We start from the raw sequence: 15,749 nt of genomic DNA, 5'->3' as shown, positions 1-15,749 counted from the left end.
CTCTTTTTCTCCGTCTCCATCAATTTACTTTCATATAGATGAAAATGAAATTCACACCTTGTAAGCTATTGATACTTGTGCTGAGAAGTAACATTTTGTTTAATGTAGAATCACTCCGACTCCTCTGGGTGAAGGAAAGAGTACAACTACAATAGGGTTGGTTCAAGCACTTGGGGCTCATCTGAAACTGAATGCGTTTGCATGTGTGCGCCAACCATCACAAGGTCCAACATTTGGCATTAAAGGTAAGTAATGCTGATAAGACAATAGAAATACCTATATGATTGGTTACCTCTAAAGTGATGTTTTATCAAACAAAAGGTTTGGTATCAAGTTTTGTTTACTAAACTTTGGCAAAGGAAGTAATTTCTGTACAATTGTTTTTTTTGGTCAATTTTCATAGCAGTGAGAGTAGCTATAGAAAATTAAGTTCCTACCTTATCTCTTATATCTATAGGTGGTGCTGCTTGCGGGGGCTACTCACAAGTTATTCCCATGGAAGAGGCATTCTTTTTGCCTCAGATTCTTGTTTGATTAATAAAGCTGTATAAAAACGTATTTAGTGATTGTCTTCTCTTCTCAGTTCAATCTTCAGCTGACTGGAGACATTCATGCCATCACAGCAGCCAATAACCTGGTAGCTGCTGCAATTGATGCTCGTATGTTCCATGAAGCCACCCAGTCTGATAAGGTATTGTCTGTCTTTATCATGGACAATTTTCTAAGCAGAGCTCTTATGTTGCTTTTATACAAGACATTAACTGTGGACCTTGTGTGGTGATCTAGGTGTTACGATGGCTTAATGCTGAGAAATTTAAATGTGCCCCTGCACCAGTGTAACATTTTAAGAACTGCGTTTCCTGCAGTGAAAGTCCATATCAACAACTAAATATCATTTAACTATCACTGCACTAGGCTCTATTTAATCGGTTGGTACCCTTGACTGGAGGTCAGAGGAAGTTTTCCCCAGTTCAGATCAACAGACTTGAAGTAAGAATAATGTTTGTTTTTTGTCATTTTATATCCTCCTCTCTTAAGATTTACATTAGTTTTGCTCTTGAATTGTCATGCTTTCTGTAATTTTATATTTTTGATGTTCCTTTTACTGATAGAAACTAGGTATAAAGAAAACGGACCCTAGCACGTTAACAGAAGAGGAAATCGCACGTTTCGTCAGGCTGGACATTGACCCCGAGTCTATAACTTGGCAGCGAGGTGTGATAGAATGTGTATTGTTGTTTTCATTGTTCTTATACTATAGAGATAAATGATCTGAAATTAAAAATTTAAGTTGAGTGCATCTTTAATACTAGAACATTTGTTTAGATTGCTGTTTGTTCTGATGTTGCTGACAATTATACGTGTACAGTATATGCACATTTGGGTGAAATGTAAATCTTATATTTTTTTTCTTTTATAGTGCTGGACACAAATGATCGGTTTCTGAGAAAAATCACCATTGGCCAATCTCCAACTGAGAAGGGCTTCACCAGAACTGTGAGCATCACGCGTATTACCACGTATTACCAAATTCTTTACATACCGATGAATAAGTAGACTCGAGACTTGATTTATTTTATAAAGCCTGTACAAAAATAAATTGCAAAACATTTATGAAGCCAAAGATGGTTGTAGCTTCTAATAGGCAAAAGATTCGGGTCATTAAACCAGCTTTTTTTTGTTAGGAGCAAAGTACTTTACGCAAATATTGTTTGTTCAAACGTTATGTTTGTCTAGCCAGACACAGCACTCATGCCGCAAGACACTGCAATGGCCAAAGATGTCCACCTGATTTGATTAACACATGCAGCATAAGAAATATGTTTTTGTGTTCTTGTTCAAAGAACTTAACTTTTTAATAGCTCGGAAGTTACAAGTTAACATTTCTCTTTCCCATGTGCGCCATGGGAAAAGGTCTTGTCTTTCTGCAGTACGGTGCAGTATCAGATGTTATCAGTCTGTTATCATTGAACTATCAGGAATCTTTTACTTTGCAATTCTATGTTCACTGAGGGTATAAATAAAACTGACTTGACAGTTGAAACAGACAAAACACGCATGTTCAATCAGTTGTAATGACAAGGAAACCAAAGCATTTTATCTTATTCTGTTAGCAGGCAATGCCCAGTAACTTTATTTTTTATTTTTTGCAGGCCCAGTTTGACATCACTGTAGCCAGTGAGATTATGGCAGTTTTAGCTCTCACCATCAGTCTGTCTGACATGAAGGAGAGACTTGCAAAAATGGTGGTGGCCACCAGTCGCAGTGGTCAGCCTGTCACCACCGAGGATTTGGTGTGCTGCTGTCATAGGTCTCATTTTATCTGAAATAAAAATGTCTAGATGTTCATCCTGTTTTGATTCTGTAGTGTTTGTGTCTTAGGGAGTGTGTGGAGCTCTGACCGTACTCATGCGAGATGCCATCAAGCCAAACCTCATGCAGACACTAGAGGTGAGAGGAATTGTCCTGGGTTGTGTATATTCAAGTGAATTGGCAAATCACCTAGAACTTAAAAGGCCTTCATAGATAAATTATTCCTTATTCATGCTCTACTCAACCAGTTGCTTAAATCAATTTCCCAGCTGTTTTCTTGTCACTTCATTCTCTGGTGCTTTAGCTGTGTGTTTTAAGGCTTTGTATGAACAATTGTTTAGGGAAACCCAGTGTTTGTTCATGCTGGACCCTTTGCAAACATTGCACATGGAAACTCTTCAATCTTGGCAGATAAAATTGCTCTGAAACTAGTTGGACCTCACGGATTTGTGGGTAAGTTAAACAAATCAAAGCCACCTTTTTGTTATTGGCATAATTTAAATCTATCTGTAAAGTGAAGCACCAGTATAATTGACTAACTTTGTAACTAAAGTTGTTTAACTAAAAAAGTAACAATTTAGTTAAAAAATTCATTGTTAATTATTAATATACGTAAATTAGTATGAGTTGGGGTTAGAAAATGTATTTGTTTATTGATTTTCATAATTATATAAAAAAAAAAATAATTTTACAAAAAAAGATGCGAATAAACACCCATGTGACGTTAAATCCATATACTGTATACAGACTTCAGTATATGCAGTATACACATGCTTGAGTTTTTCTTACACCACGTGTTTCCATGTTGCAACATTTTTATGCTGTCTGCACCAAAGCACATCTTTCAAATCCATTTGTCCTGATGTTGGTACTAGTGCAACCACAAGTCAGAAATTTACTGAGGTATCTGTTTACTGTCTGCGACTCACGGCGTAGTGCTGCTCATCTGGTAGAGACAGGGTGTTAAAGTATTTATGGGACATTATTATTTGCAAAATTGTGCAAAAATATAATTGTTTTGGTTGTCTTGGATCGCATCAGTGTGAATTCTTAAAGGGTTTATTGTTGTTTTCTGCTAGTCACTGAAGCAGGTTTTGGAGCAGATATTGGAATGGAGAAATTTTTCAATATCAAGTGTCGCTATTCTGGTCTCAAGCCTCATGTTGTGGTCTTGGTTGCCACAGTTCGAGCACTTAAGATGCATGGAGGTGGTCCAACGGTGAGTCTGAGAATACAGCACAGTAATGTATTTACTTTTTCATGTAGATTGTCATTTTCTCCCACTTAAACACAAATTTGTACAGGGAGTTGATAAATGTGCATTGCATTGCATCTTTTCTGTAGGTCACCGCAGGCACGCCTCTGCCAAAAGAATATATTGAAGAGGTACTGTAAGATAATTTAATGGGTTTTTTTTCTTGCTAGTCTGTGATCTTTATAGTGATGCAAGTAGTTAAAAATGTAGGTGTTCTAAAACTTTATACATTACCATATGTATAAATAAAGTTTTGGGAGTGGCAGCTAAAGTGAATCACAGGAGTCACTCTAGAAACACTTGACGTGGTACTGATAATGTTGGTTTGAACTCTTGCAGAATCTGGCTCTGCTGGAAGCTGGCTGTTGTAACATGAGCAAGCAAGTGGAGAACGCTCAGCTTTTTGGGGTTCCAGTAGTTGTGGCTGTCAACGCTTTCAAGTAAGACCTGCACAACACAGTTTTTAAATAAAAACATCAGCTTTATGCAGAGAAGGGCAAGGTATGGTTTTTTTTTTTTTTTTTTAAATGTGTATCAAAATTCCTAAAGCTTTGTGTACTGACTAGATTGTTGCTATTATACCATATTTTACAATGGACAGAAATAGTTAAAAAATGTAGGGATGCACGATATCGGACTGATATCTGAATCGGACGATAATGGCTTTAAATGTAAATATCAGCATCGGCCTGATATGAAGAATTATGCCGATGTCTTGCCGATAAGAGGTTAACTCACATATGCTCAGGGTGTGCTAGTGATTAGATCACATCAGCAGCGTGGCTTGTTCTTGAAGCAAAGTTTTGTCTGAATGAGGATTAGATTCACTGATTTGGATCGCTGCACTTAATCTGTCAAAGCACATACAGAATGACGCGTTCGGTGTATAAACAGTAATAGCTAACGCCCAGTCTTTAAGGAGATTTGATCTGTAGGGGGCGCTGTTGGCCTACTTCTAATAAATTAAAAGTAAAGAAGCCTACACAAGTAACATTTAGACTGTTTCTGATGAAACAAAGCAGTAATTTGTCATAAAATGAGTATGTTTTGATTTAATGGTCAGAAGCTTAAATGGAAAATAAAAAAATAACACATGACGCTTGTAAATTAATTTTATATACTGATTTATTTATTAATGTTTAATATGTTTTATTATTTAAACAAATCATGAGCTCTAAAAGATTTTCAGAATTTTTTCAACTCTTGTTTTAGACCATCTACAAATGTTAAATTTAAAAAAAAAAATTTTAGGGTTAACACTGCATCTTTCTGGGGGAAAAACTGCAGCGATTGATATGTAGTTTATTTATAGTTATTTTCAAAGCTTCAATGTACTGTCAAAAAACCTTCATTAACTTTTATTTAATTATATTAAATAAGTTCTTGTTAAAAACTAACCAAAATTTTAAATATTTTGCTTATAATTTCTGCACAGGAGAGACCTGGTGTTGTTTCCAAACAAAAGGAAATATATCGGTATCGGCCAAAATTAGATGAAAAATATCGGCATATCGGATATCGGCCAAAATCCACTATCGTGCATCCCTAAAAAAAAATGTAAGTAACCCAAAAAATCTGTGTGGTGCCTTAACAACATCTTTGTCACTACTGCTGCATGGGTGGACCCGCAGACTTGCTTTTACTTTTCATTGCTTTCCTACAGTCAGAACAAATCAAAAATCTTAAATTACTACCTTTGTGGTACATGTCAGGACAGCCACCGTTGCTAGGCACTCTCTAAACACATAAGGAAATCGGGCAACAGAGTAACTATAGAGCCATTCCCACAGGGCATGCTCTTGCATTCAAAGCACAGTGGTTGTCTAGTAAAAAATGCAGTGGTCTCAAGATACAGTTTTCTCAAAACACAATGAACTTGAACTACTTCTAGAGTATTTAAGCCAAATATGAAGTCTTCTGAAACCCTACAATAAGTTGTGAGGAAATAAACTGGTAACACTTTAGATTAGTGAACACTATTAACTGGTTGCTTATTAACATGCATATTACTAATATTGGCTGTTTATTAGTACTTTTATAGCACATATTAATGCCTTATTCTACATGACCATATTCTAGATCCCTAACCTACACACTACTTAAACATAACCTAAATGTAACATAATTAGGAGTTTGAGTGAAAATTTAGTGAATATTTGTTCCCTAATCTTAAAAATAAAAGGGTAACACTTAAGTTGTTTATTTACTGTCAGTAGGCCATTAACCGCTGCACTGGGATCATTGGGTCAGTGAGAATCAGATCCATCTGATTCATAAGTTGAATATTCAGACTGTTTTGGTGAACCAGATCAACATTGTCAAAAAAAAAGTCATTAAATTGATATTTGTTACTCCTATAAATGCTTCAAACTGAGCTGTCAAGATGGGTGGATGTTAAGACATGATGGCCAACGACTTGAGATTACACATATGCACAAAGAAGAAAAAATAAATTGCTGACTGACTACAAGAATGTGTCATGCAAATGCCCTATTCTACCTCGGACAGACTGACAAATAGAATAATCCCACAATTTAATGTCCTTGAATTATTTTATGGAATATTTTCTCAGCAAATATGTGATTGAAGGCTATACTTGATTACTCTAAATTTTATGATGTTAAAATTTGTAATCCATTGATAGGCCTATCATTTAGCCAACAACATGTTTGACTGTGTGACTAGATTAATTTGAGTAAAGTGCTTGGGAGAGATATTGGGTATCATTAGGGAACTGAGTTTCCAGACCATGTTAATCAAACTGCTGTATAGCTCATGTGCCATTCAAACTGAATCTTGCCATCTCATGTATGCAGGACAGACACAAAGGCTGAACTGGATCTGATCTGTAAACTAGCCAAAGAGGCAGGAGCGTTTGATGCTGTGCATTGTTCTCACTGGGCTGATGGGGGCGCTGGTGCTGCAGATCTGGCTAGAGCAGTGCAAAAAGCAGCAGACTTACCCAACAGCTTCAAATTTCTTTATGACATTGAGGTAATTTGCCGGGTGGCATATGTTACACAATATTAGAGGGTTTACTCTGCAGTCATACTTTACAGATGTACACATTCATACGGTTTGCAAATTCATTTCTGTTACAGTTACCTATTGCAGACAAGATCAGAATCATTGCGCAGAAGATCTATGGTGCAGATGACATTGAACTTCTTCCAGAGGCTCAACACAAGGTGGACCTGTACAGCAAACAGGTATGTATACTGCACTGATTGTCGATTGTAAAGTAAAACAACATAGACCACTTTTAAAGACTTCTATGACTCGTTTCCACAATTATTAACATTGTAATTTTATTTTTTTGGTATTTGTTTGGTTTCAATTTACCACTGTTGATGTTTCTCCCCATCTGAGAACCCTGCAAATGTGAAAAGGATCCATTACTTGAAAATGAACAAGAAGGTAGCTAGCCGCACACTGAATCCAATACAGATTGAAAAAGTCTAGCGAAACATTAATTTTTTTTTTGTGAATTGCATCGTGCAGAGTGCATGTGAATTAAAAACAAGTGGACACGAGCATGCAGACATTGCAGCACATTGCTATCTTCATGAAGATGGCGCCGGTGAGATCGGCTGCCGTCACGACTGCTCCGACCAAACTTTGTCTTCTTTTGTTATTTTTTCGTATTGTAAACTATAAACACCGGTTTCTTTTTGTAAGATGGCCATTTTTACATACGACAGGGCCACTCTTATTTCTATTGGTGCACAATGCACTAACCTTTCGGCGTTTTTGAACCCGGACCCATCCTGGCCGAGCGAGATCCAGAGGAGGAACAAAGGACGCGACCCGTACCGGCGTCCTCGAGGGAAACGAGCCGGCGTCAGGAACAGGCTGAGGGCGCGCGCACACCGCGCTCCCCTACCAAGTGTCCTGCTCGCCAATGTCCAGTCGCTGGATAACAAACTCGATGACCTCAGGGCAAGAGTCAAGTTCCAGAGGGACATTCGGGACTGCAACCTTCTCTGCTTCACTGAGACATGGCTGAACCCAGCGGTACCAGACCACGCCATCCAGCCGGCCGAGTTCTTCTCGGTTTACCGCATGGACAGAACGCTGGACTCGGGGAAGACTAGGGGAGGTGGAGTATGTCTGATGGTGAACAAACACTGGTGCGACAGCGCGAGCATTGTTCCCCTCTCACGCTCCTGCACACCGAATCTTGAACTTCTGACCATCAAATGTCGCCCTTTTTATCTCCCTCGGGAATTTAGCTCGGTCATCGTCAGTGCCGTTTATATTCCACCTCAAGCGGACACGGACACTGCGATATGGGATTTACATGAAACACTACACCTTCACCAGACACAGCACCGGGACGCCGCATTCATTGTTTTGGGAGATTTCAACAGTGCCAACCTCAAGCGTGCACTGCCGAACTTCCATCAGCACATCGGCTGCCCCACTAGGGGCGAAAGGACATTAGATCACTGTTACACCCCGTACAAGAACAGCTACAAGGCACAGTCACAACCACCGTTTGGGAAATCGGACCATGCCGCCATCTTCCTCATGCCTGTTTACAAACAGAGGCTGAAACAGGAAGCCCCGGTGCAGAGGGAGGTCCAACGCTGGACGGACCAATCGGTGGCCGCTCTGCAGGACGCGCTAGATGACGCAGACTGGGACATGTTCCGGCGCAGCTCTGATGACGTCAGCTTGTTTACGGAAGCGGTTGTGGGATTTATAGAGAAACTAATGGATGATACGGTGCAGAAAACCATCATCAGGAATTTTCCCAACCAGAAGCCGTGGGTGGATAAAACCATCCGCGACGCCCTGAGATCCCGCTCCGCTGCCTACAACACAGGGCTCATCACCGGGAACATGGATGATTACAAGGCTGCATCTTACAGCGTGCGCAGATCGGTGAAGGAGGCGAAGCAGCGCTACGGGAGGAAACTAGAGTCGCAATTCCAACATGGCGACTCTAGGAGCCTGTGGCAGGGACTTAGAACCATCACGGACTATAAAACACCACCCTCCAGATCGGGGAATGCGGACGCTTCTCTGGCTGACGAGCTGAACACTTTTTATGCTCGCTTCGAGGCTGCAGCTAATCACGCTAGCGGCGCTAGCAGTGCTAACTGCATGCACGCTGAGGAAGCCGGTGAGGACAACGTGTTCACCATCACGGAGCATGACGTGAGGAGGGCATTCAGGAGAGTGAACATCAGGAAGGCAGCAGGACCAGATGGCATCACAGGTCGGGTTCTGAAGGCCTGCGCTGACCAGCTAGCACCGGTGTTCACCGAGATCTTCAACCTCTCCCTGGAACAGTCCATAGTCCCCTCCTGCTTTAAGCAGTCCACCATTGTTCCTGTCCCCAAGAAACCCCAGCCCACCTGCCTAAACGACTATCGCCCTGTAGCCCTCACATCAGTGGTGATGAAGTGCTTTGAGAGACTGGTCAGAGACTTCATCATTGCATCACTACCAGACACACTGGATCCACTACAGTTTGCATACAGGCATAACCGCTCCACGGAGGATGCCATCTCACACCTCCTCCACACCACAACAAGTCACCTGGACTGCAGAAAAGGGAATTATGTAAAAATGCTGTTTGTGGACTACAGTTCAGCGTTTAACACCATAATTCCCTCCACACTCACCTCCAAGTTGGAGGTCCTTGGTCTCAGCACATACTTGTGCCAATGGATCTCCAGCTTCCTGAAGGACAGACAGCAAGCCGTACGGATGGGTAAACACACCTCATCCTCCATCACCCTAAGCACTGGAGCCCCTCAAGGTTGTGTTCTGAGCCCCCTGCTGTACTCACTGTACACTTATGACTGTGTGGCCACTTCCAACTCCACCACCATCATCAAGTTTGCTGACGACACTGTTGTGTTGGGCCTGATCTCAGACAACGACGAGACGGCCTACATACAGGAGATTAAGAACCTGGAGAGTTGGTGCCAGGTGAATAGTCTACACCTGAACATCAGCAAAACTAAGGAGCTGATAGTGGACTTCAGTACGAAGCAGGAGCGGTCATACCAGCCGATCACGATCAGCGGGACTCCAGTGGAGAGAGTGGACAGCTTCAGATACCTGGGTGTTCACATCACGCAGGACTTGACTTGGTCCTGTCATACCAGCACCCTGGTGAAGAAGGCCAGGCAGCGTCTGTACCATCTGAGACGCTTAAGGGACTTTAGACTTCCCTCTCGGGTGCTTAAGACTTTTTACACCTGCACCATCGAGAGCGTCCTGACGGGCAGCATCACTTCCTGGTTCGGGAACTGCACTATGCAGGACAGACGAGCCCTCCAGAGGGTGGTGCGTTCAGCGGAACGTACCATTCACACCGAGCTCCCTGACCTGCAGGACATCTACAGCAAGCGGTGCCTGACCAGGGCCAGGAAGATAGTGAAGGACCTCAGCCATCCCAACAATGGACTCTTTTCTCTGCTGCGTTCAGGGAGGCGCTTCCGCTCCATGAAGGCGAACACAGAGAGAATGAGGAGGAGCTTCTTCCCGCAGGCCATTCGGAGTCTTAACCTCTCTCCACTCTAATCACATCACCCCACACTTCCACTTTGCACATTTTCATTACATCTGCACTAATTTGTAGGTCACGTAAGGATAAATGAGTGGGACTTACATACCATTTGTCTTTGTCTTTAGTATTCCTTTTACTCACTTACACACTTTACTGCACTGCACAGCACACAGACACTTTATCACTGACATACACTTTACTTTTTATAGAATCTATATAGAATCATATTCTATTTTATTCTTCATATCTATTTTTATTCACATCTATTTGTTATTTTATTTTATTGCTAGTTTATTTCTATATATATGTTTACTGTACTTTTTCTATTTGTATTTTTGTAAACTTGAGGTTTTTTCTTAATTTTGTCGGACAGTCGTACAATACATTTCACTACATGTCGTACTATGTATGTATGTATATGTATGTGACAAATAAAATTTGAATTTGAATTCAGTGCTCGCTTTACAACAAACATTCATCCTTTTTCTAGTTAGATGAACAATTAAGGTCAATCAGCTGAATTCAGTTATCACAAGCAGAACTCCAAAGAGAGTCTGGTCATTAACATATATGACCAAAATATTACAAGTATACAGCTACAATAGATATAAAATAGAATTCTATTTATTTCATCTGTTGTAGCTGTATACTTGTAATTTTCTGAAGATAGCAATGTGCTGAAACGTCTGCTTGAACGTGTCCACTTGTTTTTAACTCGCATGCACACTGCACTTTCTGCACAATGCAATTTATAAAATCAAAAACGTTTTGCTTGAATTTTTCAGTCTGTATTGGATTTGTTGTCTGGCTAGCTATCTTCCTGTTCGTTTCCAAGTATTCCCTTGCCTCTTATGCACCTGCAGTAAAACGATAGATTTTTTCCTATTTAGAACAATACCCCATTTTGTACCCCCATCATGGCTGATAAACAGGGTTGGATAGTGCAAGTAGGACTGGGTGGTGTGGGGAGTCTGAACCTGGAATATTTGTGTCTCATTACAGAACCTTAAACATAAGGTTGCCATTACATTTATAAAGCTGTTTTGTCTCCCTCAAGGGTTTTGCAAGTCTACCCATATGTATGGCAAAAACTCATCTGTCTCTGTCACATGATGCTGAAAAGAAAGGTGTGCCTACTGGATTTGTTCTTCCAATTCGTGACATTCGTGCCAGTGTAGGGGCAGGCTTTCTGTACCCACTGGTTGGCACAGTAAGTAGCGCAATATGAACATTCACATTTTTACATAGCAGTATACTAATACATTTTTTATTTTATTTTAAAATAATTGGAAAAAATAAGAATTTTCCTGATAGTTGAAATAACTTGTATTCATTCGTTCGTTCATTCATTCCTTCATTCCAGAAAGAATCAGCAATTATGTAAAAAGAGTAGTAATTGTGATTGGTACCATGTACCAAGTACATGCAAAATAAATGTTCTTTCTTTCATTATTTTTATTTATTTATTTTTGCAGATGCCGACTATTCCTGGCCTTCCTACTCGTCCATGTTTCTATGACATTGATCTTGACACTGAGAATGGAGAGGTTCATGGACTTTTTTAAGTTTTTTGGGGTATGTATTAATCTATTATTTAAATGTAATGCATTGTGCCTGTAAAATGGTTCATCTTTTAATACAGCTGTAATTATTTTCTCGTTTAAAATTACAGTTTGTGGCAGTCCACATAGGATTCCTTCCTCTGGATTAAAGAGCTCAGTCTTCCTCTGAGATCAGAGGTTGTTATCTCTAACAGAACAGATGTGCTGTCATAACTTTTGGTATATTCTGATCTATAACATTTGTGTATTTTCCTAATGAAAATTTCTAAGAAATATTTTTTATTAAACTACACTGAGCAATAAAAGAAGAAAAAAATAATAATTGTCCATTACATCTGGTCTGGTCTAAATATTTTTGTAGGCTCTCGAGTGTTTTTTTTTCTAAACTATTTTTTTCTTTCTAAACTAATTTTGTAGATTAATAATTGTGCTATTTCTGTTAATAACGGTTTTCAATCTATAGGGTTTCTATCAACTTTTTTTCACTTGTCAAGTGCCAAATGAAAGTAAAAACTGACTAATAAGTCAGTATTAATAAATAAGTTTAAATAAAACTTACTATTGACCGGTAAGTCTATACTAACATTTTTCAGATACATATTTTTGATTCTGTTTGAATGCATTTACCTTGTGAATACAAAATTCAAATAAATTGTAACTGAGCCTCATATACTGTCTACTTAATCTGTGTGTAATGCCAGTTTCTGATTTGGGATGTTTTTCTTACAAGAAAAATCTGAGAAGAAATAGATTTAAAATAAGTCTCCAGTTACTTTCTATTTAGTCTCATTACTATCTAGGAGAAACATTCAAGGAAGAGATTTCAATATTTTCAGAGGAAGAGTGGTGTTAATTGAAAATGTGGCATCACTTTGAGGGACAACCACCCATTTCACAAAATGTTTTTTTTGTTTTTGTTTTTTCAAAACTTTGCCTCTTTTTTTCCAAAACTTTACACACAAATCCAAGAATTGCACACAACATGCAAAATGCCTCACGCCTCTTGCAAAATGAAGCACTGCATTCAAAACATCACAAACACATCTTAAAAAAATCTAACACCTTTGCCATAACATTAATTCCTGTTAGTTTTTTGTGTTTTTTACATGTGGTGTTGTGTTTTGCAAAAAGTATTTTATGAATTTGAAAACAGTCAAATGCTGAGAATTAGTGGATGGTTTTGCAGATTTGGTGTGAGTGTCAGGTTTCAGAAATTGAGTCACAAATAAAGTTGTAAGCAGTTGAGAGAAACTGTAAAACGAACTGTTGTATGTGAACATTTATGATGTGTATTGTGGGCAGTCTAGTGTGGTGTTGTTCAGCTTTAAAAGCAGCAAACAAGAACCTGTTGGGTGTGAATGTTAATTGTTCTGCTTTTTTCTGAACTTAATTAGCCTTAATAGTCAAGCATGTCTCTCTCAATTTATTACATTTTGGTGACTAGGATAAAAGCATTGAAGAGAAGTTTAAATGATGAAATATGTTTTTGCGGTAGAGAATCTAATTCAGTAAAAGTTGGAGCCTTTTCTGAATGAAAGAGGATGAAAAAGAATGGCAGGCATGTGAGAGAGAGTCCCGCCATTTGATAGACAATCCCAGTCTTGGGACAAATAATGTGAAACCTTTCTTGAGCAACATTTGAGGTAAATGAGAAAGATAATTTTTTTTTTTACTGAGCTCTGTTGGAAGTCAAACATACAGTCTAGTAAATAATTTATTGTGCTCTTTATTGACTTATTGAAAGAACATTTCAAATCAGAGCTCAATGAAATTGTGTAGTGGGTTAAAATGAAATTCAAGATCAAAAGAGATGGTTAAAAAAATTGAAAGAATTTAAATCCTACATGAGGATTCACAAGCTCAGTGGTCAAAAACATCTAATTCAGGGGTGTTAAACTTGTTCCTGGAGGGCCACTGTCCTGAAGTGTTTAGCACCAACCCTAATTAAACACACCTGAACCAGCCAATCAAGGTCTTATCAGTCTCGCTAGAAACTTCCAGGCAAGCTATTTGGAGCTGGTTAAAACTAAAACCTGCTGGATGTTGGCCCTCCAGGAACAGAATTGAACACCCTGATCTAGTTTCATTTAGTTCAGTGGTTTTCAATCCTGGTCCTCGGGACCCACTGCTCTGCACATTTTGTATGGGTGCGTTACGATTCACAGGGTCCCTACTCAGTGTTCACTGCTCCCTACTCCCTAAGCACAGGATATACATTGAAGTGGACTTCGCTGACAATAATCGGCCAAAACTCTTTCAACGGCTCTGCTCCATCGTTAGTTCTGACTGATGTAGTGCGCAATGACAGTTGGGTGATTTTCCCTCTCCACTTCCTGTGAAGTGATGTATCAATGTTCCCTTATTCCCTATGCCATTCTCAGTGCCCTTCGACCTGAACATGTTTGTTCCCTTCGGATTGGAATCTCACTTAAGATGGCGGAATACCCTGTGAAGTCTTCGCTGTCCACTTACGGTCGAATGGAACGCACCTCAAGTTTCATGGAACTCTCTCCTAACAAGCTGATGATCTGAATCAGATGTGTTAAGTAAAGCCGGGCTCACACTGTGCGATTTTTAATAGTCTTTTGCGATTGCTGCTTGTCACACTGTACGAACATGATCCCCATGTCAGACTGTAGGATCTCAGTTGTCTTAATGTCAGACTGTACGACAGTCAAGACGCGTCAAAAACGGACGTACTCAAGAAGACTTGTCCGGAGTTTTACGTCATCAATAGGTGACCCGCGTTCTCTCGCTATAATGGTAGCTAGCAAACAACAGCAACGTGTAGCGTTAGTTTTATTAATTACATGCCTTGATGTTAAAAAAAAAAAATGAAAAAGACGACGTGTGTGGAGCAAGTCATGGCTGGGCAAAAGAGGACTTTATGGACTTCCAGTTCTACAGAGCGAACTTGAGGTAATTGTGTTATTCGAGTTTAAACATCCTGCCCCTTAATAAATAAACTTTAAGTAAACTTTACTTTGTACATATATTGTTTTTACAAATAACGAAGTTGAAGTTTGAAGTTGTCGCGCTAATTGCGTCATCAAGTTCAGTGCTCCTATTGGTTCTTGGTTTGACGGTCGTCGTAGGAGATGTCACACTGCAGGAAACTTGAGGAAAGTGTCTGAAATCTTCTGACACTGCCAGAATTTAATCGGAGGAAAAAATTGATCACAACGGCCATTAATCGGGTGTCGGTGAACATGTCAAACCAGCGATCTAGTTTATAAAATAGTTTATATAGTGTCATTCTCCTCTGGCCAGACAAAATCAGCAGTTTAAATCTGGGCTAAAGCGGAGTCTGATTGTGCAAAGGACTCATCTCACCTGGATCCAGTCCGTATCCAGATCAGAAGGTGGATCAGCACTTAGAGATGACATCTACAGCCCTGAACGTCAGCGAAGACCAGGACACCTAGATGAGCCCCAGTGAAGACCCTGTCACCTAGACGGCCATTGGGACAAGACCTGCTTCTCTCTTTGTTCTTCTTGGTTTGAATTCATGTTTATAACGGTCTGGCGGTGATTTGACCGAAACTTTGTTTCATCTTTTCCTATGACTTTATGTATAGGTCCAATACAATCTACAGGGCAAAATAAAATAAAAATTACGTTAGACTGTATCATGAACTCTCGCCAGCATTGTTAATCAATTCACAACAGTTTTTATCAAGATACTTGTAGGGAGTCATGTTAAAAATGACAAACCTCCCGGCGGAGAATTGCGCGCGACAAACCACCTTTCTTCTTTTAGCTTGTTGAAATAAACGTGTAACGTTAGGCTAACTAACAATGACAAGGGTTTAGGTAAAAGTAATTAAAATAAGCTCAAATGAATGAATTTTCTCACTTACCGATGTAACCGTCGTTCTCCTGAGCGCAGAACCATTGAAGTTTAAACAGCGGCGCTCGCGCGCTTTTAAGTGGTCACTCTCGCGAGAGGCGCGCGACTGAAGCGCCGCTGTGCAGACGGGACAAAACTGATCATCAGCGCATAGACACGCGTTCGAGTTGTTTGCCGTTTATGTCAAATATCATTTTATGCATCTGTTATAAGAAAAGCCTTTTAGAATCTAAACGAAACACT

At 39.7% G+C, this 15,749-nt stretch overlaps 1 protein-coding gene across 1 annotated transcript in view; it reads left to right on the top strand.

Moving 5' to 3' along the window:
- Nucleotides 1-11,659, top strand: part of LOC306886117 (C-1-tetrahydrofolate synthase, cytoplasmic-like) — a gene marked incomplete at its 3' end in the record, with an annotated part of 41,760 nt that extends 30,101 nt beyond the window's left edge. The window contains exons 12-27 of the mRNA XM_079443000.1: nt 109-245; nt 458-504; nt 584-691; nt 916-990; nt 1,113-1,215; nt 1,421-1,497; nt 2,154-2,294; nt 2,383-2,451; nt 2,655-2,766; nt 3,393-3,532; nt 3,658-3,699; nt 3,908-4,008; nt 6,385-6,562; nt 6,670-6,777; nt 11,152-11,304; nt 11,570-11,659. Coding sequence (XP_079299126.1) covers nt 109-245; nt 458-504; nt 584-691; nt 916-990; nt 1,113-1,215; nt 1,421-1,497; nt 2,154-2,294; nt 2,383-2,451; nt 2,655-2,766; nt 3,393-3,532; nt 3,658-3,699; nt 3,908-4,008; nt 6,385-6,562; nt 6,670-6,777; nt 11,152-11,304; nt 11,570-11,659 — 1,681 coding nt within the window. The remainder of the gene's footprint in view (nt 1-108; nt 246-457; nt 505-583; nt 692-915; nt 991-1,112; nt 1,216-1,420; nt 1,498-2,153; nt 2,295-2,382; nt 2,452-2,654; nt 2,767-3,392; nt 3,533-3,657; nt 3,700-3,907; nt 4,009-6,384; nt 6,563-6,669; nt 6,778-11,151; nt 11,305-11,569) is intronic.
- Between the last annotated feature and the right edge of the window lie 4,090 nt (nt 11,660-15,749).

The sequence above is a fragment of the Barbus barbus genome (assembly GCF_936440315.1).
Source record: "Barbus barbus genome assembly, chromosome: 20".
NCBI classification, from domain to species: domain Eukaryota; kingdom Metazoa; phylum Chordata; class Actinopteri; order Cypriniformes; family Cyprinidae; genus Barbus; species Barbus barbus.
The sequence above is the reverse complement of the archived record's forward strand: the minus strand, read 5'-3'. Positions and strand labels throughout refer to the sequence as shown.